A 19,546-nucleotide genomic window follows, 5' to 3' on the forward strand; every position below is an offset into this window, starting at 1 on the left:
GTAGTCATCACAGCAAGGATTGCCCTTTGGACGGGGGTGCATCAACAACATCTGTCTCGCTGCTGTTGTTTCTACTTTTTTCTTATGTTGTCAGTGCCAAAGATGATGCTGATGCTAACGCTGCTGAAGTGTCAAACACTGACGCCTCGTTAATGCCAGTTGTCGAGAAATTTGCATCTTCGGCTCTACTAAACACGACTGTGGAAGTAACCTCTTAGATATCTTCAATTCAAATTGAGATTGGCACTTAAGTATTTCCAATACTCAAAGATACTCATAGTTGAAGACACGTGTATGGAAGCATGAGGAATGTTCAAAAAGTATCCAACACAATTCTTTTTTTCCGCTGAGGATATTCTTGTTAACGAGACGAAACAGCGCACACCTGTTGCCAGGTCTGATATTTGGCAGAGATGGCACCTGCATCTTTTGCCCTGAGAGATTCGCCCGTTTAGAGATGCATGACACCCTCATCGAAATTTCACTGCACGTGAAATGACGTGCACTGCACAAGTGTTGCGAAAGGCTACTTACTACAGTCGCTGACTCATATTTCGGACTCCAAAAATTCGAACCTTCCAATTTTTCTAACAAAACCCTTGACACTGTCAAATGCCCCATAGAGCCAATATATTTCTGCTTCCAGTATTTCGGACTCTGTTTCAGAAGGACTGCTAGTTTTTTCTTTAAGCTTCGCTACTCATTTTCTTTCAACATTTCGTCTTACAAGAGCCAAAACAGACATATTACAGGGACTTGATATTTTGGACCACGCCATGATGGGAAACGCGCCAATCCAGCACATGCATGCACGAAGGCTGAGCTTACTAGACCGTGCACCGTCGGTCAAGTTCTCGATCTGCCGCCACAAGGTTCAGACGAGAGTGGCAGCGACAAAGGGGTTTGCCATTGTGCCCCCATCAACTGTGGCTATCCTTACGGCCATTACTACGTTCATGGAAGTTATCACGACAAGGAGCAGAAACTCGCAGTCATGCGTTACCCCGTGTCAGCATGGTGAACAAAACTCATGTTGACAGTTATTTCAAGTGAGTGTGACTGCTCAAATTCATTTTTTAAGCACTTCAAATATAAGTCTGCCTAAAAATTCAGACTGCTCCATAATTTGGATTGACTGTGTGGCTCCTTAAAGTCTGAAAAACCAGTCGACGACTGCATGAATTACTCAACCACTAAGTGCCAATATACTTCCTAGGAAATAGGCTTTGATACCGAGTCGATGTCATCTTCTCTGTCTTTGATTCGATTAGGGAATTTTGCTACTCGCGCAGTTCTGATAATAAGTAACACTTAAACAAAAATAATTCATTAGCACACCGACAGCAGTCCAGGAGCAATTGCCATGTGACAAAAGCATGATTAAAAATTATTTTTGCATATAAAAGCATTGGTGATAAAATCTGTAATAAAAGCATCAGGTGTCTAACCTAAGCTGTGGTTTTAGAGCCATCATGCAGAGTAACGTGCTAGGTGATGTATTCATACACAAGGGGTGAACCGAGACTAGGCACCTAATATTCCAAAACTGAGTCAAAACACAGAAGGTTCCCACGAGCAATAACAATTCACTGGGACAATGCAGGCAAGTGGAATCAAATTATACTACAAGCTGTTTTAAGTACTGACATCAAAAATGGACTCTAATTAAATCAAATGGAAGCAGGCCAGTTTCCAGTAATGCAAATGAGGTAATAATGTGTGTTGCAAGTAAGTGGTGTATACAGTGAACTCTCAATAACTCAAACACCCACTCCAGGTATCTTAGTTTGACTTAAGGGGAGTTTTGACGTATCGAACCTGCCTCAAGTTTTGTTGAAAATTGCCTAAAAAAATGTTGAACTGGCCTTGCCCTTGCAGTGTAAACTTTATTTTCAAGCTTAAGTTGATCATAAAGTACATGTAATACAAATCAGTGCTGGATATGGCAGTACTTTCACAGCTTTGGAAGTAATCTAGTACTTTTCTTTCCTCTTTTTGCTTTGGGCCATTTCACGCCAAATAATCCAGATGTGCCATCGACCCCCCCTAAGAATTTTATGTGAATTTTTTTGGTGGTTCCTTATGATTCCGAAAGCAACAGAACATTGGTCTTTCCTCACGAAATTGAGCTTGATGGGGTGCAGAGCCCTTCAAAGATGCAGTGCTTGGCGAAAACCTATGTCATTTTGAGCAGGCATTACAGCCCACGTCAGGCACGGAGCATGTTAGAAAGCGTTTTATTTGGTAGGGGATAATTCATGTTACCGTATGTAAGCAATTTTCACAATCGCACTCGACAGGCTCAACGCTTGTGGCATGCATGAAACTTGCAAAGTTTGCGCAAGTTTATGAATTTTTTTGCAATATCAAATTAAAAATTTTGTCTTCAAATTTTTTTCTCGAATAGCCCCCATGTTGTACTTGAAGCACAAAATGTCAAACCCCACGGGTGCACTGTACGTCGCAGTAAAAAAATCATGAAGTCATTTGTCAAAATGCACATTTTTTACCGAAAAATACAGTGTGAGTGAGTCAGGATAGAAGAGTGATCAAAGTGTCATTCAAAGCACTGTCTTCCTAGCAAGATGTAGCAAAAAAATCTCAGAGGTACTTTTTGTTAAACTCAGATAATAATTTTTTAATTGAAGGTAATTTTGCAAACGTGTATGCACACATCGTAGCGAATGAACAACTGAGTAGGTAACTCAGAAAACACTATAAGTAGGGCCAGAAGTTTTCGGGTTTTACTCTTTTTCAGATTCGGGTAGTAAAAATCGGGGAAACACGTTTATACTAGGGGTGTGCGAATCCGAATATTTTAAGTCGAATCGAATATCGAATCGAATGGAGGAAAAAATTCCGAATACCGAATCGAATATCGAATATTCGTGCAAACTTTACAATATGTGACTTTCGCACTAAAAGTTTCCATTTTGTAGCCCATGCCTTTAGTGCAATTTTTCTGGCATTAACTCTCACAAAAGAGACATGCAATTCTTCTGCTTAAAGCCCCTACTCTTTAATTTTACATGAGAGTGCTTCCTGCTTTTCAGGTGAGCCTACAATTACTGGAGTACTGGAGTGGTTACCTTCATTTCAAAATTTTATGTCAGGCAGTAGCATGTTATACAGATGAGGTTGTAATTGTTTCGGACAACCACAGGCCATTTGTGAAACAAACGAATTGGCATCCTGCCTCAGCTTTGCCATGACCACCCTTTAGTTTATTTGCACTCGCCTTAGGAAGTTGCACTACCGAAATTTTAGACGTAAAGGACATCTTTAAGACACCCTTCTTGTTCGTGCGATGCAGTCATTATTCAAGAGTCCTAACTTTTTAAAGGCAACCTCAGAGACATCAAATCAAAGTCCCTCATCGGCACCGCTAGACTGCATGTGGGAGGGGTGCCACCCCTTCCAAAACAAAACTTCCCCTTCAAAACAAAAACTCCTTCCTCTACAAAACTAACTTTGGATACCTTTATCTTAAACTAAACACTGTCGCACCTGTGTTGGTCCTGCAGCAAGGGCAATTTCGTAAAGGAGGCTTCACCTCATGCACGGAAGCATCAGGTGAAGCCCACTTTTGGGTTGTGTCGTTCATATTCGTGGAACAGTCGAATATTCGAAAAATCGAATATTGGATATTCGATTCGCGAATCAAATAGTTCGAGCGTTTGATATTCGATTCGAATTCGATAACTCGAATATTCGCACTACCCTAGTTTATACCCTAAATTCCTACAAATATCGGGTGAAATTCTTTGCACTCTGCTAGTGCATTGTGGTGCAGGGAGAAATTGTGTCTTACATTAGGACGAAAAGGTTTTGGGAAATACTTTTTTTCTCAATTCGGGGTGTAAAAATCGGGTGCTATATATTGGATGGCCAAATTCATGCAAATTCAGGTGACTGACAGCAGGATGCATTTTCCAGTCCAAAAGCTTTATTTTATATCGGTACAGTGGCAGGATTCCTATACTATTAATATGTAGGGCCCTCAGTTTTCGGGTTTTATTTTTTGTGAAAATCGGGGGGTAAATATCGGGTTGAAAATCAGGACCTGCCAAACAGGGTAAAATCGGGTGATATACTGAGAAGTGATGTATTTTCGGGTGAAAAAAAAAAAGATACTTTTATGTCTTTAAATTAATTAATTAATAATTGGGGGTTTACGTCGCGAGACAACTGAGATCATGAGCGATGCCACAGCGGTTGGTCTGTGGAGTGTTGAAGTTAAGTGAAAGAATATTTATTAAGAGACTGGTAGATAATTCACTGTATAACCACTAAGGCTTGCACTGGCCCCTGTGTATAAAAAAAAATAAGTTGCATGTTCAGTAAAGCATCATCCATCGATGAGCGTTGACAGCATGCTCGCGCTCGTGTTGGTATGCCTCGTATATCATTGGCTGTTGCTGCATCCTCTTTACTACTCCGCGTACTTTGCTGATACAAGATACTCCCTACAAGATTTAAAAGTTGGCTTCACCTAACACTTCCGTGTATTGCGTGCAAACCCACTTCAAGGAACGCCGAGCGTTCGCTGCTTAGCGTGATTTTTCCTGATTTCTTTGCTATTTTTGGTAACAGCACAAGAAAGGGTCTCGTCGACGTACACTGAAGTTTACAACTTACTTATTGACACAAGCTTTCATGTGTAGCAGACTACGTTTCTTCGGGTGTGAAAAACACAGGGCATTTTTGGTACGAAACCAGGGTATTACTTTGGTTGGCGTTGCCATTCTGCAAGGTGGCTTCACCTCATTATTGAAACGGATTTTGAGGGACAAGGGAAGCTGTCATGGCCCCATTACTCTCACTTATCACTAAACTAACCAAGTTGATGATGTCTTTGGTTAGTTTAGTGAAGTTAGGTTAGATTATAGGGCCATGGCCGCTTCGATAATGAAGTTGGGAGTGCGAGGTAAGCTGCCACAGCCGCACTAATCTAACTTAATATATCACTAAACAAAGTGTATGATGTCATAGGTTAAAGCTGGCTTTCCCGTAACACAAAGAACTGAATCGAAAAGTTCCGCTAAATCTACAAGCGTACAACACTAAGCATTCGTTGAAGTGGGCTTGACCGCAATACGCGGAAGTGTTAGGTAACTTTCTAATGGTGACGCCTACCAATGGAACATTTTTCACGCTAGAAATCAGACCTGCATGCAAGCGTCCACAAATCCGAACACGGCGCGGTCGGGAGCAAGTCGGGAGCGGTCGCACGATTGCCGTAGTTCGCGCGTGTGCGGATCGTCCTTGGTTTCCACTTTCGCAAGTCCGGTTTACGGGTTTTATCGGGTTAAACCCGAACTATTTTGATGTAAATCGGGGGGTAAAAACGGGCTTTATCGGGTTTTACCCGAAAACTGAGGGCCCTATTAACATGTAGTGTGCAACCAGAAAATGAATTCTTTCTTAAATGCATCACTTCAATGCTTCTAATACAACAGCAAAACCCTACAACACAGTTATGACATGGTAACACATGTACTCTCTCAAAATGTTTTAAAAATTCAAAGGAATGAAGGTACAATTGTTAATATGATGTCATCTGTAGTTACCATCCTTTGTTAACATACAGCATCATCGCCATCCTCAATGTCTCTGCACCCATTGACGAACGGTCGGGCCTCTGAACGTAACGCAGCTGGCTGAAGGTGCGCTCAACGTCACAACTCCCATTGGGGATACACAGTAAGCTCAGAGCTGCTGACCTCAGATTAGGGTACTTTGTGTTCTTCACCCAGTATTCCATGATGCCCAGGCCATCATTTGTTGGGATGTCTTTCTTTAAGTACTGACAAAATTCTTCTTGCACAGATGCAGGGTCAGTTACAAGTGAAAAGAAGCTCAGGTGTGATTCAAACTGTTGGCTAGCAGCATGCTTCTGATGGGGGTCGAGGATCAAGGATTGCTTCCATGTTTCGTTCTGCGTCACTTGGCCCCTTTCAAGTGCTGTTAGGTTCCTCATGCATGTGGCATTCCATTTGTCAGTCAGAGCTCTGCAAAAGTCCGCTTTCAATTTACCATGCCGTGCCAACGCCACGTGCTCTCTGATGCGATCATAAGGCTTTTTTTTCTGGATCTGGCGAAATATCCAGGCAGCAGTACTTGCAGACCAACGTGAATTCCGCAGGTGTTTCACCGGAGTCCTGAAAAGCGTCCAGGCGCGCCTTCTTCTTAACCTCAAGATCTGAGTGCTCCCTCGCCCAGTCGTTAGCTGTCTTCTTTGGTCTGCCCATCAGGACAGCAGGCTTTGATCCCAAGAATAGGCGTCACACAAAGGTGCACGTTGCGAAACTGAAAGAAGTTCGTGTGATTAGTGTAACTGAAAGCGTCCGACACGGACGCATGACACATCCACAACCGGGGAGAACACAGAAAGCCCGCCGCTTGGTGCGCATGCGCAAATCAGATGTTGGATTGGATTGACTCGTCGCTCGGCTCGACACTGATTCAGACTGGCCGGTTAGCTTGCGCCCTCCTCTATGTTCTATGTTTGGCCGGTTTCTCTGGTTTTACCAGACTTGTGCCTGTTACTCGAAGAAAGTAATTGATTACCATTACCGTTACTTCAGCAGGAAAAGTAATTGATTACCGTTACCAATTACTCGACTACAAATGTAATTGAGTAACGAGTAAAAAAGTAACGCGTTACTCCAGTCGTTACTCTGCATTCACGCAAATTATAACAGTCTTTGTGTGCCTCAGGAAGAAAAAAGAACAAACAAAGAAAGGTTCAACAGCGGAACAGCTGAGATAACAACAAAAACAAAGACGCCTAGGATAAGAAGATCTGTATGTCTACTGTATTTATCGCAAGGGAAGACGTTGACCAGATTGTGGAAGCGCATTGCGTGGAACTTCCCCATGACTCAATAAACCTCCAAATCTTCAGGTACCATCACACTGGTGTAGGAAGGGATTAGAGGGAGAGACCCTGAAATTCCAGAACGTCATTACAATTACCTCCACTTGCTATAGTAGAACAGCAACAGCCCAACAAAGGCAGACGGCACCAGGGGCTTGACTTGGGGCAGAACATCTAAAAGATAAGCTAATACCTGCCGCAAAAGTAATCAATTACTGCGTAATGGATTACTCAGAAAAGTAATTGATTACTTGTAAAATTACTTTGACAGTTAAGTAACTGATTACTCAAAAAATTACTCAGAAAAGTAATTGATTACAAGTAATGCAATTACTAGTAACACGTTACGCACAAGTCTGGGTTTTACTGACATCGTCCGGGCGCAAATATCGCGTTTAACCCGAAGTCTGATAATTGCATTCAGGGGGTACAAACGGGGAGAAATAGGGTTAAACCCAAAAACTTCTGGCCCTAACTATAAGTCAGTGACAACTTAAGTCCTACAATTGGGACCGCCCTTTCATCCGTGGAATGCTCCTGCGATTGGCTACCAGCCTTTGCACGGCGCCCCCGCTTCGCGATGTAGTGCCGGCCTCCTGTCGCTCTCTCTCCCCCCCAGTCCCCACTTGCCCGCTCCGCTCCGCACTGCATCAGCACGCGAGGAGTGATTCTTGTGTGGGGGTGGGATCAAGTGTATGATTTATGTTGTCACTGAATATAGATGGAAAGAAAAACACTAAGCAATCACATTATTGAAGAGCAAATAACGATTGCAAACACGTGTTTCCTTCCTTCCTTCGAGACCCGACGGTTATGGAGTGAGCGCTCATAAAGCTGGTCATCTTGCGCTCTAACAAAACTTTTAGCCAGCTCGCGGTGCTGGTAAGAGAGAGATAAGGAAAGATATAGGGGTCCATTCAGGCTTCATTGTACAGCTTGGGACAAAAGTTTATGAAACATGCCACTGGCGTATTTCTTTATCGGAGCGCCCCCTGCTAGCTACCAGGAAGCGCTCGAATAAGACACAGGTGACCGTCTATTCTAGCCATATGGTTGATTTTTGGCCATGTGGCATCCGGCATCCGTCAGTAGAGTCATTGCCATGAGTAGAGTAATCACAACACGAACAGTGATCAAGTACTGCCTGCACCGAACACAAGCAGAGAATGCTTTCAGAAGCAGAATGCTTTCATGGGATGTGCCATTGTTCCTTTCATTTTTGTCGATCCACATGTCCCCGTCAGTATCTATGGTGGCTGCATTCGCATTTTTGACAGTTTCGCAGAAATTTCAAGTTATGTGTATAAAAAAATGTCCCTTGGTACAAAATAACTGTTCGGGATAGCAGATATTTACAGTTATACGAGTTCGACTTAAGTAGGTAGTTTTTACATTAAGGGTATACTGCAGGTACATGGAACATGGTAGGGCGTTCCAAGACCAAAGCAGCACAATGTACTGAAACTTGAGTGCAATAAGGGTGGACGGGTAGGTGGAAGGCCTTGAACAGACTCTCGAAACTAAAGAACACTGATAATACACATGCCGTCCACCCCTATTGCACTCGACTTTTAGTACATTGTGCTGCTTGGAGAGGTGTTTGATTTAAGAAAAGTTCACTGTACTAAATGCAGAAATATATCACCTGGATGGTCATCTGTGATATGCCACTCTGTGACTTCATGTGTCCCTGGTGAAACAGAAGAGCTGCTGTCTTGAGATCCTTCATAGATGCTGAGGCTACTTGAATCTCCATCTTCTTCTGAGGACACAAGCAAAAAAGAAAGAAGCCTCGAGTATGCTGTTAACACAGACTACAACACAAATGGAAACAAACAATATCTTGAAGGCCACTGTGCCACATACTATCTTAAACAATGTATTTAGTGGGCTGTGATATGAGGCATTGGTATGTCAACGTAAGTGTAGGTGAAAAATCCCAAATACTGGCGCTCAGGTCTATGGCAAACAATGTTCATTCTTCGAGGGCTTTACGGCACTTGAAGCATGCGCTTCTGTGAAACAGATAAAGCAAGCAGAACATAAAGGATATGTAGAGCAAATGAAGAGGCTAGGCTCTACAATAGCACTATGATTGAACAAATTATTTTGATGCTGCGGCAAAAACAAGAGCTTGGGTCACGCCCTTCTATAGTTGACGCCGCTGCACATGGGGATGTGAGTGCAGAGACTGCAGAGTGGGCATGTGGCCCAACGAACACGACGGTCACGTTGAGGGGAGGTGAGATGTGCATGTGGACCTATAGAGAGCGGCGGAGCACATGGTGCCGGCAGGCAAGACTGTAGGTACAAGGGCGGCAGCAGCTGGATGCTCCAGATCTGTGGGATGCAATCAATGGTGATCAATCAGTGTTGATCAATCAATGGTGATCACAGGAACGCTGGAGGCAAAGTGCTTCTGTACAAGGGCCAGGACGAGGTAACGGAAGTCATAGGGTGGCCGCAGTGTGGCCAGGAACTGTGCCCTCATTCGCCTGGAAAATTTCCGGAAATCCGAGGGAAGACCTCAGACAGCATAGCCAGTGGTGGGATTCCAACCCATCACCTCCCAGTCTTCAGCACAACCTTGGCTACCACCACCAAGCGTGACGCCTTAACCTACTCAGCCTGGTGCTATGGAAAACAGGGTGTGGAGATGGTGGATGTGGAGGGCCATGCTAGAGGTTGTTGCGCAGAGGGTTAAATTTGTGATTATGCCCGAGCTAATTACGACACAATAAATGCCCCACTCCAAAATTTCCGCAATAATTACCTAAACGGCTTTCAAGAACAACCAGTTCAAGAGAACTGGGATTTGTTCAAGCATGAGGTGCAGTATCTGACCAACAGATACATACCACTCCGCATTGTGAAGCGACCATCACGTACTCCTTGGTTCAACAAAACACTGAACAGACTGCGCAGTAATAAGCGTAATAAGCGTCTTTACCGAGCAGCCCAGTTGTCAAAATCTGTTCCTCACTGGGCGGCTTATTATGATGCGGAAGATGAGTACAAAAAATTGTTTAGCAACGCAAAGTCCTCTTTCTTTTGTCAAACACTGCCGCAGATTTAAGGATAACCCCAGGACGTTTTGGAGCACATTCAGAGCTAAAGACGACCACAGCGTTACTCTTCAGCTACCCAGTGGGGAACAGGTTCCTTCAAATCTTTGCGCTAATTATTTCAATGAGGTATTTGCGGAAATGCTGTCATCCCCTGTTATGCATTCAAATCCCCTTTACCAACTGGATGAATTTGTACCCATGGAGCAGATTTTTATTTCTGTACCTGGAATTGTTAAGATCATTGAGTCACTCAAAATATCATCATCGTCTGGCAGAGACACCATTAACTCAAAATTCTTGAGAAACACACAAATGTACGCCTGTATCATCGTTGCAACATGTTTAGAGCAATCACTAACAAGATGTGCACTTCCAAAGGACTGGAAGATAGGCACGGTAGTTCCAGTCTACAAAGCAGGAAGTAAAACGCTACCAGTCAACAGCAGGCCAATTTCTTCTGGGAAATTATAGACAGCTCTGACATGACTAATCCTTAACCTGGTCAGCAAAAAACTGAAAGTTGCTCCACTTATAAACACCGACCTTGAGGCAGCCCATCGGCTCCCCTCGAAAGATGATGGTGCGCCTCCTGTTATCATTGTGCGGCTCAAAGATCATAAAACCAGAGATGCATGGTTTAGCCAGAGACACAAGCTGAAAGGTCACGATACTCAAGGTAATCTAATGCTTCCCACATCAGTTTTTCTCTGCGATACCCTGACTGCCTTTAACAAATCACTCCTTTGGGAAGCCAAAACAGTGGCGAAAGTGAAAAAGTTTCAATATGTTTGGGTGCGCAATGGCCATATTTTGATGCGGCGGTGACCTTTTCAAGTGACCTTTTTATCAAGTTTATCTCTTATCTTTTGTCCGTCTTTTCTTTCACCTTTTTGTTTGCTAGTGATTAGTTTGTACTAGTATTACTGTGTGCATTCCAGTAGTGTTTATGTCTCTAGCCACATTGGAACGCTTGAGCAAAACGTGTCCAGGTTATCCGTTTACTGTGCACCTTAATATACGTAGTCTGGGAACACATTTCGAAGAATTGAAATCTGTTACGCAGATTTTGGAAAGCAAGGTGTCTTTTTTTGCGTTATCTGGAGCATGGTTAAACAGTGAATGCGATGCTTATTTTAATATAGAAAACTAGAATGTAGAATTTTATCATAGAGATGGTGGTCAACATGGGGGAGTGCACTCTATATACGATCAGAGATCCTGTACATAGTTCAAAATGATATTCGTCTTCACAACCACCTTGTGGAATCTTTATTTATCGAAATACCCGACTGCCCTTCGCAGCTCTGTACTTTCACCCGCCGCCCCCTTGTCGTGGGCGTTGTATATAGATTGCCCAACTCCATCTTAACTGATTTCCTTGATGAGCTGGACCGTGTTCTCCATTATTTTCAACTGCAAAAATTGAAATGTTATTGTGCTTGGAGATTTCAACATCGATTTCCTAGGGCGGGACCCGCTTGTCTCTTCTTATTCTGAAATAATTGCTAGTCACGGCTTTACACAATTAATTAGCTCAGTTACACGTTTTGGCAAGTTGGACAGTGGAACGCTTCTTGATCATGTTGTCACATATCTCCCTCCGCACGACCTGGCTTATGAGGTTGTAGGATGTGATGTATGAGATCATGAAATGATCTATGTTGGTAGAAAGACTCGTTCACTTTCTGATGGTCCCCATGATTCTACCAGAGGAGGCCCAGAAAGCGGGTTTCGCCGTTGCAAAAATAGTGTCGCCGCTGGCATTTCCCGCCAAATCAGGCTATTGACTTTTCATTGGCTCCAGTCCCCCCATGTGACCTTTCTCGAACATGATTGGCTGAGGCTCATTGAACCGGTGGATTCGCCCGCGTTTGTTTCTCTGAGGCGCCGACCCGTCTGACCGTTGTGTAGCTGGCGTGTATGTGGGCAGACGGTAATTTCGTTTCGTGGATTTCGAAGACGTTCGAGCCATGGACGAACGCCTGAATGAAAGGTATGCAGACAAACGTACGATGCATGTCATTGATCAGACGTTTAATACTGTCGCCTAACTGTGTGCATAAAAGTACGCCTTGTCCCGTATTACATCACTTTCTGCCGGTTATCAGTCATGATTTGGTTGACGTGCTATTGTGCGTGGCATCACTTGTTGCGTTTTGTTACGCTATTTGAATGTGTCTGATGTTTAACTGGTGTGCATGAAAAGGAAAACAGCGAGCATCGCGTACGCCGGGCTCCTCAAATTTTGTCATTAGTCGACATTAGGCGCGTAACGATAGCATGTCTTACATAGCGGAATCAGCCAATTAACGTTGCCTGTGCTCGGGTTTACCATATCATTAACACGTTCCTTTTTTTCCTTTTTTCATGGCCCTGCGATCCGCGAGCATGTGGCCCCCGTCACCTGAAAATCCTACAGTTGTGCTGGGATGAAGCGGATGGCTTCTACGACTCATCACGTGCTATATATGTGTATAATAATATCTACTTTCTCCAAACCGAATAGGTTCCCTTAAGGATTGTATAATATGATAGTCGCGCTTTCTGTTGCTCGGCACTATTTATTCTTTATTTATTCTGCAGTATTCTGTAATAATCGTGTAGATTTATACTTGCATTAAAATGTTGCTTCTTGTTTATATGTTTACCGTGTCAATAAATTTGTACACGTGAATTCCTTCGTCTTCTGGATTCTCATTTTCTGCTTCCCGATAATATTAGCAGATGGCCTGGCGAAGCGCTCGGAATGGGGGGGGAGAGAATTCGAGCGAGAGGGTATGGAGAGGGCACTCAGCGCACATGCGCAGTTCGATCAGCCAGCGCACTCTTTTTGGCGCCGTTTTCTGGCTACTTTGTCGTGATTCGTTACGGATGATCACGTGGTCAAGGAGGGGCGGTGGTTTTCGCGGCGAAACTGTGAAAGCTACAGCTGCACTCCACTGATTCTACTCAAGGAGAGGCTGAGCCGGGAGAGGGGGCGGAGACACGGGAGGGGGGCGTGGTCGCTCCAAAATGAGCCAATGAGAGTGCGCCATGGGGAGCGGGCGTTCCGGCGGCGGCGGCTAGAGGAGGAATGCGATGTAGTGGGCGAAGGCATGCGCAGGGCTTTGGACACTTGACTTCCGGAAGTGTGGTGGTGCTGGGGATGATATGCAATGCCACGAGAAGTTGTGGTGGCGCTGTAGGCGAGTGTGGTGTAGGGAGCCCCCATGGGTTGCTGCGGCTTCTCCGCTTTTCACCCTTTAAAGGAGCTCAGAAAGCACTTCGATCACTACCACTTTTTTAAACCAGGCGGTTATCCTGCCTATTAAAATGCACCACGCGCAATAATTCAATCAACAGACGCACAAATATCGCAAAATTCGATTTTAAAAATCGCGACCGTGCGCAACGGTGGCAATGACCGGAACGAGCAGACTAGCCGGTTACGTCATTTTGACGTAAGAAAGGTACAGCCGCTGGTTGGGTTAGAGAAACGTCGTCTGCTATTTTTTCTCTGAACCACGCCGTAAGAAGCAGCGTCTGCAGAAGTGTTTCTTTTCGCTTTTTCTTTGATTTATCAGGTACAGTAAACGAACAAGGGTGCTGTTGTTCTGTTGTGTAGCGACAATTAGTACAAAACTGCGCAACACTTCAGCGTACGCTTCAAGAGGAACGCCGCATCGCCATAATCACTAGCTCGCCCGCCTCGATTAGCAACGTTGTTATAGTTACTCAGTCATTCATCTGGTGGTATATTCGTAGAGGCACGTTGTCTGGCACGATCCACAGCAATCCTGCAACTTACGAATTGTTATCTGTTCACGGCAATCAGTCGCGATGCCGCAGGCGTGCGGTGTTCGCGGGTGCGTAAACAGTGTATGTAATCGCTCGAAATATTGTCGGCACACGGTACCGCGGAAAGAACCTGCACGAAGTACATGGCTACGACTGATACAACGTGATGACGTCCCATCGAACGCTGCAATCGTCGTCTGTTTTCTACACTTTCGACCGGACGACTACGAACTCAACGTGTCACTTGTTGAAGGCTCCGGAGTTGGAAAATTCAAACATAGACTGAGACCCGAAGTGACGCCGTCGTTGAACCTACCTAATGCTGCCGCCGCGCAAGAGAACGTGGTACGTATGTCGCCTGTGACGTGCCTGCAACGGTACATACTAGAAATATATGTGTCGTGCACCTGCTTAGCACATTTTATAAATTTCAATCACTTTCCTCAAATACAGGCAGAACAATGTGTACCAGAAGGTGACAGCCTAAACGGTGACAGTGCATGTGCCAGCTTAGTCAGTCACGTAAGGATTCTCACTTTTTTGCCGTGCAATGTAACAATAACCACTATATTTTTATGATGATGACTGGGGAGTTTTAGCACCAGGGTGCAATACAGAGGCAATGTAAACATATATATGCTCTGTATGTAAATGCTGCTGTCTTGTAATGTTGCCCCACAGGCTTCTTCCTTTGGAAATGAAGAGAGCGGTTATTCATCTCACACCCAACCTGCTTCCCCTGTGCTTACATCTCAGTCTCCCAGTGTAAGTATCTCAGCAAACATAGGTCCAACTTAATTGATTATGACTAGTACATCATTCAACCACTACACAGCATACATGCAGCTATGTGATTTGTAAAATATGTGTCAAATATAAAATGAGTATCACAGAGAGACACATATATTATCATTATCATACTTGTATGTCATTGTGTCTATACCTTTCTTTCATGAAGCCCGACATGACACCTACAACCGTCCTACAGTGCATGAACTGTGGGTGCAGGCAGCCCAACAGCGTACCTTTGACTGAAGAAAAAGGGACCCAGTACAGTTTGCCAAGAGAGTCAAAGTGGACCCAAACAACAGTTGTCCAAACTAGGAGAGTCGGTATGTAAAAACATGGGACTATGATGGCAACATGTAGCTGATACATTTCTCATCTTATAGGCACACAAGCAAATCATAATGCCAAATCTCTGCAAACATCGTCAACTCAAACAAGTGAAGACTTCTGTGAACCTGGGCCACAGCACTCAGGCATTCAATGGGAACCAAAACGGTGCTCTACACCAGTTATGAATGATGTGACAGAGACCACTATCGGTGACACTGACAATCCAGCAGACACCACCTATGTACCACAACACGACAGCCTTCTTGGGTAAGTGCTTGACTTCTTCAAAGTGCCACATTTTTCTATGTTACATTCAAAGTTCTTGCAGTGATAGCCCTCAAGCCAGCAGTGTCAGTCCCCAGGAGGAGAGAAAATATATAATATTCGAAAGCAAGCTGAAAGAACTGTTTCGTTCCTGCACCACATGCTTGAACCCATGTACTACAAGCTTCAGCTGTGTTGGTTCCCTCCTCCGAGTTGAGTCCTGCTGCGTAGATGGTCATACGTTTGTTTGGGAGAGCCAGCCATACATATCAAATAAGCCTGCTGGAAACGTCCTGCTGTCTGCAGCAATTCTGTTTAGCGGAGCAAGTCCCACTCCAACACTGCGGATGCTCAAACTGATAAATGTCAAGGTATAATTTGCATTCGGTCCCCAGAAATTATTCGCATGTAAAATGAGCAGAAGAGCTTACAATGTGTCCGCATTGCTTTTAGATCTTCTGTGATCACACGTTTTTCAACTACCAGCGAGGATACCTTCTACCAGCAATAACTGAGGTACGTTTTCTGGTAATGACATAACTTGGGCAAAAATTTAACCAGTTATGTATCTTGCTACCACAACTATATTTTCTGATTTCTGATTCTGATTTCTGATTTTTATACATTCTGACATTATACAACATTCTGATTTTTATATTTTTTTTCATATTTATTACTAGTTATTACTGAACTTTGCTTTTGTTGAAGGTATGGACACAGCACCAAGCGGCACTCCTGGTTGAGTTGCAGGGCAAGGAAACCGACTTGGCTGCTGATGGAAGATGCGATTCTCCGGGCCACAACGCAAAGTACCTATCGTACAGTTTCTATGATGGGAAGCTGAACAAGGTTGTCCATACAGTACAGGTTCAGGTATATAGTACCTTCGTATACTTCATACATTTTGTGTGAAATATTAACAATAACCAGATGTCCACAATAAAACTTATTCACTTTATCTATCAACAGTCAAATGAAGTGGCATCAAGCTACCACATGGAGCTGGAAGCACTGCAGCGTGGCCTTGAAGAACTGCATGATTTCAACGTCGGTGTACGGTCTTTGACAACAGATCGGCATCCCAGTGTACGGAAATACATGCGTACATCACACCCAGAGGTTAACCACCAGTTTGATGTCTGGCACGTTTCCAAAGGTATGTACTGTAGCAGACAGGTATACTGAAATTAGTTACAAATATCAACCTGCTATGAGATCCTTACTTTTCCTTTTCACATTCTTCTGTATAGGCATTCGAAAGAAGCTGATGAGTGCCAGCAAAGGAAAAGGTTGCGAAGCACTTGAGCTATGGTCAAAGCCTGTGGTGAATCATCTGTACTACTGTGTCACCCACAGCGAAGGAGATGCAGAGCGTGTGTTATCGATGTGGAAGAGCCTTAACAATCATGTGTGCAACATTCATGAGGGCCATGAAGGCCCATATCCACGCTGTCTGCACCCTGTCCTGGACGAGAACGACCGACCATGGCTCATTCCTGGTAAATGAACTTGCAACAGAGCTATTCAACATGCAATAGTTTTTCTCATTTGTATTAAATGTAATTATATATTATATTCCTCTGAAGGGTCACAGCCTCAGAAGAAGCTAGCAGAGATAACCCTGGCAAAATATCTGTTGAAGGATATTCCAAAGCTTTCTCCTGATGTTCAGACATCAAACTTGGAAGCATTCCACAGCCTTCTCATCCGGTTTGCTTCCAAGTCTGTTGGGTATGGCCCCAAAACTATGAAATGCAGGTTTGTAGGTCTCATCAGTAAGCTGCATTCTGCTAGAAATTATTTGTGTGCATGCCAATGTATCACAAATTTATGAAGTACACTTACATATAAGGCACCAGGATAATTACTTTCTCCATTGAACATGTAGGACGCAGCTAGCCATCCTGCATTTCAATGAAAACTCCAACAGGGCCCATGCTTTCACAGAAGATGGAGAACTGCGCTACCTAATGAAGCGATCGAAGGTGTACTCTGGAGAGTATGTTGCGCTGCCCATCAAGGAGGAGCCTACCTTCAGTAAGTGAACCACGAACAAGACACAAGTACTGAGCCGGTGCCATGTCAGCCTATCCATATTAAATTCAAAAACATGAGCACATTTTGTTGCTGTTTTCAGATTATGCTCGCAAGCTTCTGGACAAGGTGGTAGAGCTCTGCCATAAATGGCTTACATTTGATGACGCATGGGCTGCAAACCCTCCCGATGAACTGCCTAGTCTAACGAAGAACGAGCCCCCTGTAGACAAGAGGGCACTTGTAGAGGCCAGGCAACACCGTCTAGAGATGTCGCTGCTGCCTGTGCAAGGAAGATTCGCAAAGTACGTAAACCATCCAGATGCTGTATTGTCAGAAGTGCATAGCACATAACATACTATCCATGAAGACTTCTTCACACACACACAGACACAGAAGACGACACACGTAGGTTCTTTTGTTTCTTCTGTGTCCGTGTCTCTCGGTCTTCTTCATGAATCTATACCAGCTAGCCTGCACCCTTTTCCTTGTTTCTTTTATAACATACTACAGTGCTAAATGTCAACTATCGACATGTCGACAACGACAAGACTTGGCACTGGAGAAAACTAACAAACAGCAATTTTGTTTCACTGCTCCTTTGTATAAAATGAGTTGACAATGTAACATAGATCCACAAAAGTATGTATTGAAAATAGTTACGGTACATCAATTTTATCTCTACAGTGTAGGTCTAAATCCAGTGTAGTACGTTGAAGGGAACTTTTCCCGAATTGCCCACACAACACATGATGGCAGCACATGACGGTTCCCTTCGCCAAGGTGCCCCCAGAGCCAGGATGCACACTGCCGGTAGGCAACATAGCGGTACCTCCTGTAACAAACGGAACAACATCATTATGACGAGAACTGTATTTTTCTCCTACAAGGTCTGCTGCTTCATGGCCGTGGGCCAGCACGTCATTTATTGAACTTGACACTGGAGATGACACATTTTGTTTGACAACTTCAATTTGAGCTTTCAGAAAGCAGCTTGCAGGTGAGTGACTACGAAAGAGTGAAACTGAACCGCAAGACCGATAGAATCATCTGTGTGGAAGGCTAGCTTATCATACTACGCACTGGGGACAAGGCATTTACTTCATGGCAGTTTCCATCTGTAGCTTTCAGAGAAACAGTGACTACCTATATTACTCTGACACTCATGCAATCACCTCTGGAAGAGAGCATTACGGATGGTCTGGAGGAATGCATGTGGAGACATCTGAAGACTCTAAACAAATTTTATGAAATGGTAATGCAGCTGCGTTTGTGTTTCACTGGTACGTTGGAGTCTTACAATTTCCCTTTGACTTTTGTTGCGCATGAGAGCATCGTCATGGATGGCCTGGAAGAACGCATGTGGAGACCTCTGAAGACTCTAAACAAATTTTATGAAATGGTAATGCAGCTGCGTTTGTGTTTCACTGGTACGTTGGAGTCTTACAATTTCCACTTTCAAATGTATTGTTGAAAGCCCTACAGTATTTATTCCCCCATGAGTTTCAGACATGGTTTCCATACACCCACCATATGTTGTCTCCCTTCATACTAGTTCAAAAGACTATCTGGTATATGCATCTGGATAACTAACGACACTGGTGTCTGCTGATCTGAACATTGGCCTGCAGTTTTATATGATCTGGAAGATGTTGGTAATATAAGAAATAACTATGTACTTATATATTTCAGATTACTGAGAACACTTTTTCACGGATACTTGGTACAGAGGTACATGCTACTGTTCCTTTGTGTTGGGCAATGATCTTCTAAGGAACTGCGACAGACAAATCGAGGGAGAAGCTTTTCACAGTAACAACAACTTGGAGAGTGTGTGTGACGGGAATATATTTCTGTATCCCTGGGCCTGATTGTGATGATACACATCAAAGGTCTGTTGCTACAAACAACAGGCTGCTCCTGAGGCATTTCTGTGCATAAAAGACAGAATTTTCTCTGAAGTGTAAACATGCTCTTGCTATCCAAGACCTCGTGTACCAGTGAACACGCCTACTTGTGAATGCTGAATTTTGCTTTGAGGGCATGTTTCTCGCTCAACAGGCATATCAGAACATCATATGAACTGCCAGTCCTTGATAAACTACAACCTGTTCTAAAGAATTCATAAAAGCAAGGCATGAATGCAAAAAACTTGTTCTTGTCTCTTGGTAGTGAGTAATGTGCATAGTTGTTTGTTATTGTGTCTAAACAGAGTGACTTGTAGCAATATCTGACTTCTCCATTACAAAGTGCACATGAACGTATCTATGAATGATAATAAAATAATTCGAGGCTTTATATCGTGAAACAACTGTGATCCTATCTGTGAATGACTTATTGCTTGCAGAATAATAATTACCACTGTGAGTACAACTAATAAAAAGTTCATTAGGACGTTTCTGGC

At 43.7% G+C, this 19,546-nt stretch overlaps 2 protein-coding genes and 2 long non-coding RNA genes across 13 annotated transcripts in view; 3 read left to right on the forward strand and 1 right to left on the reverse strand.

Annotated features, from left to right (window-relative positions):
• The window catches only part of LOC135378587 (piggyBac transposable element-derived protein 4-like), a 62,773-nt gene that overhangs the window by 15,206 nt on the left and 28,021 nt on the right, over positions 1-19,546 (reverse strand). For 6 of the 9 annotated variants that reach the window (XR_010418481.1, XR_010418484.1, XR_010418482.1 and 3 more), the window contains one exon: positions 8,526-8,642. Coding sequence is in view for 4 of the 9 variants with exons in the window: in XM_064611648.1 (XP_064467718.1) it covers positions 8,526-8,642 (117 nt within the window). In the remaining 5 variants the exon portion in view is untranslated. Of the gene's footprint in view, positions 1-3,924; positions 6,310-8,525; positions 8,643-17,775; positions 17,978-19,546 lie in introns of those variants that run through there. The other 3 variants (XM_064611649.1, XM_064611650.1, XR_010418485.1) reach the window with 2 other exon arrangements.
• On the forward strand, positions 13,861-14,785 carry LOC135378586 (uncharacterized). Its single transcript, XR_010418480.1, has 4 exons — positions 13,861-14,070; positions 14,179-14,247; positions 14,407-14,490; positions 14,684-14,785. It is a non-coding gene; the product is annotated as an uncharacterized LOC135378586 (long non-coding RNA).
• On the forward strand, positions 14,805-17,496 carry LOC135378994 (uncharacterized). Its single transcript, XM_064612212.1, has 10 exons — positions 14,805-14,837; positions 14,898-15,111; positions 15,173-15,479; positions 15,562-15,624; positions 15,817-15,981; positions 16,078-16,264; positions 16,359-16,607; positions 16,695-16,866; positions 16,997-17,145; positions 17,246-17,496. Exons 2-10 carry the CDS (start codon positions 15,026-15,028, stop codon positions 17,494-17,496), a joined length of 1,629 nt encoding a protein of 542 aa, XP_064468282.1. The 5' UTR covers positions 14,805-14,837; positions 14,898-15,025.
• On the forward strand, positions 18,069-19,536 carry LOC135378588 (uncharacterized). 2 transcript variants are annotated; one of them, XR_010418487.1, is made up of 4 exons: positions 18,069-18,142; positions 18,267-18,397; positions 18,473-18,572; positions 18,835-19,536. It is a non-coding gene; the product is annotated as an uncharacterized LOC135378588 (long non-coding RNA). The 2 variants fall into 2 exon arrangements; XR_010418486.1 differs by having other exon boundaries at positions 18,267-18,572.

Source organism: Ornithodoros turicata, chromosome 1 (genome assembly GCF_037126465.1).
Source record: "Ornithodoros turicata isolate Travis chromosome 1, ASM3712646v1, whole genome shotgun sequence".
NCBI lineage: Eukaryota > Metazoa > Arthropoda > Arachnida > Ixodida > Argasidae > Ornithodoros > Ornithodoros turicata.

What these genes read in the sequence shown, in the direction of transcription:
- LOC135378994 (XM_064612212.1), top strand. Translation starts at nt 15,026, where the DNA reads ATGAATGATGTGACAGAGACCACTATCGGTGACACTGACAATCCAGCA. An exon ending in CAACACGACAGCCTTCTTGG is followed by an intron (nt 15,112 to 15,172) that starts GTAAGTGCTTGA and finishes AAGTTCTTGCAG; the next exon opens with TGATAGCCCTCAAGCCAGCA. An exon ending in TCCATACAGTACAGGTTCAG is followed by an intron (nt 15,982 to 16,077) that starts GTATATAGTACC and finishes ATCTATCAACAG; the next exon opens with TCAAATGAAGTGGCATCAAG.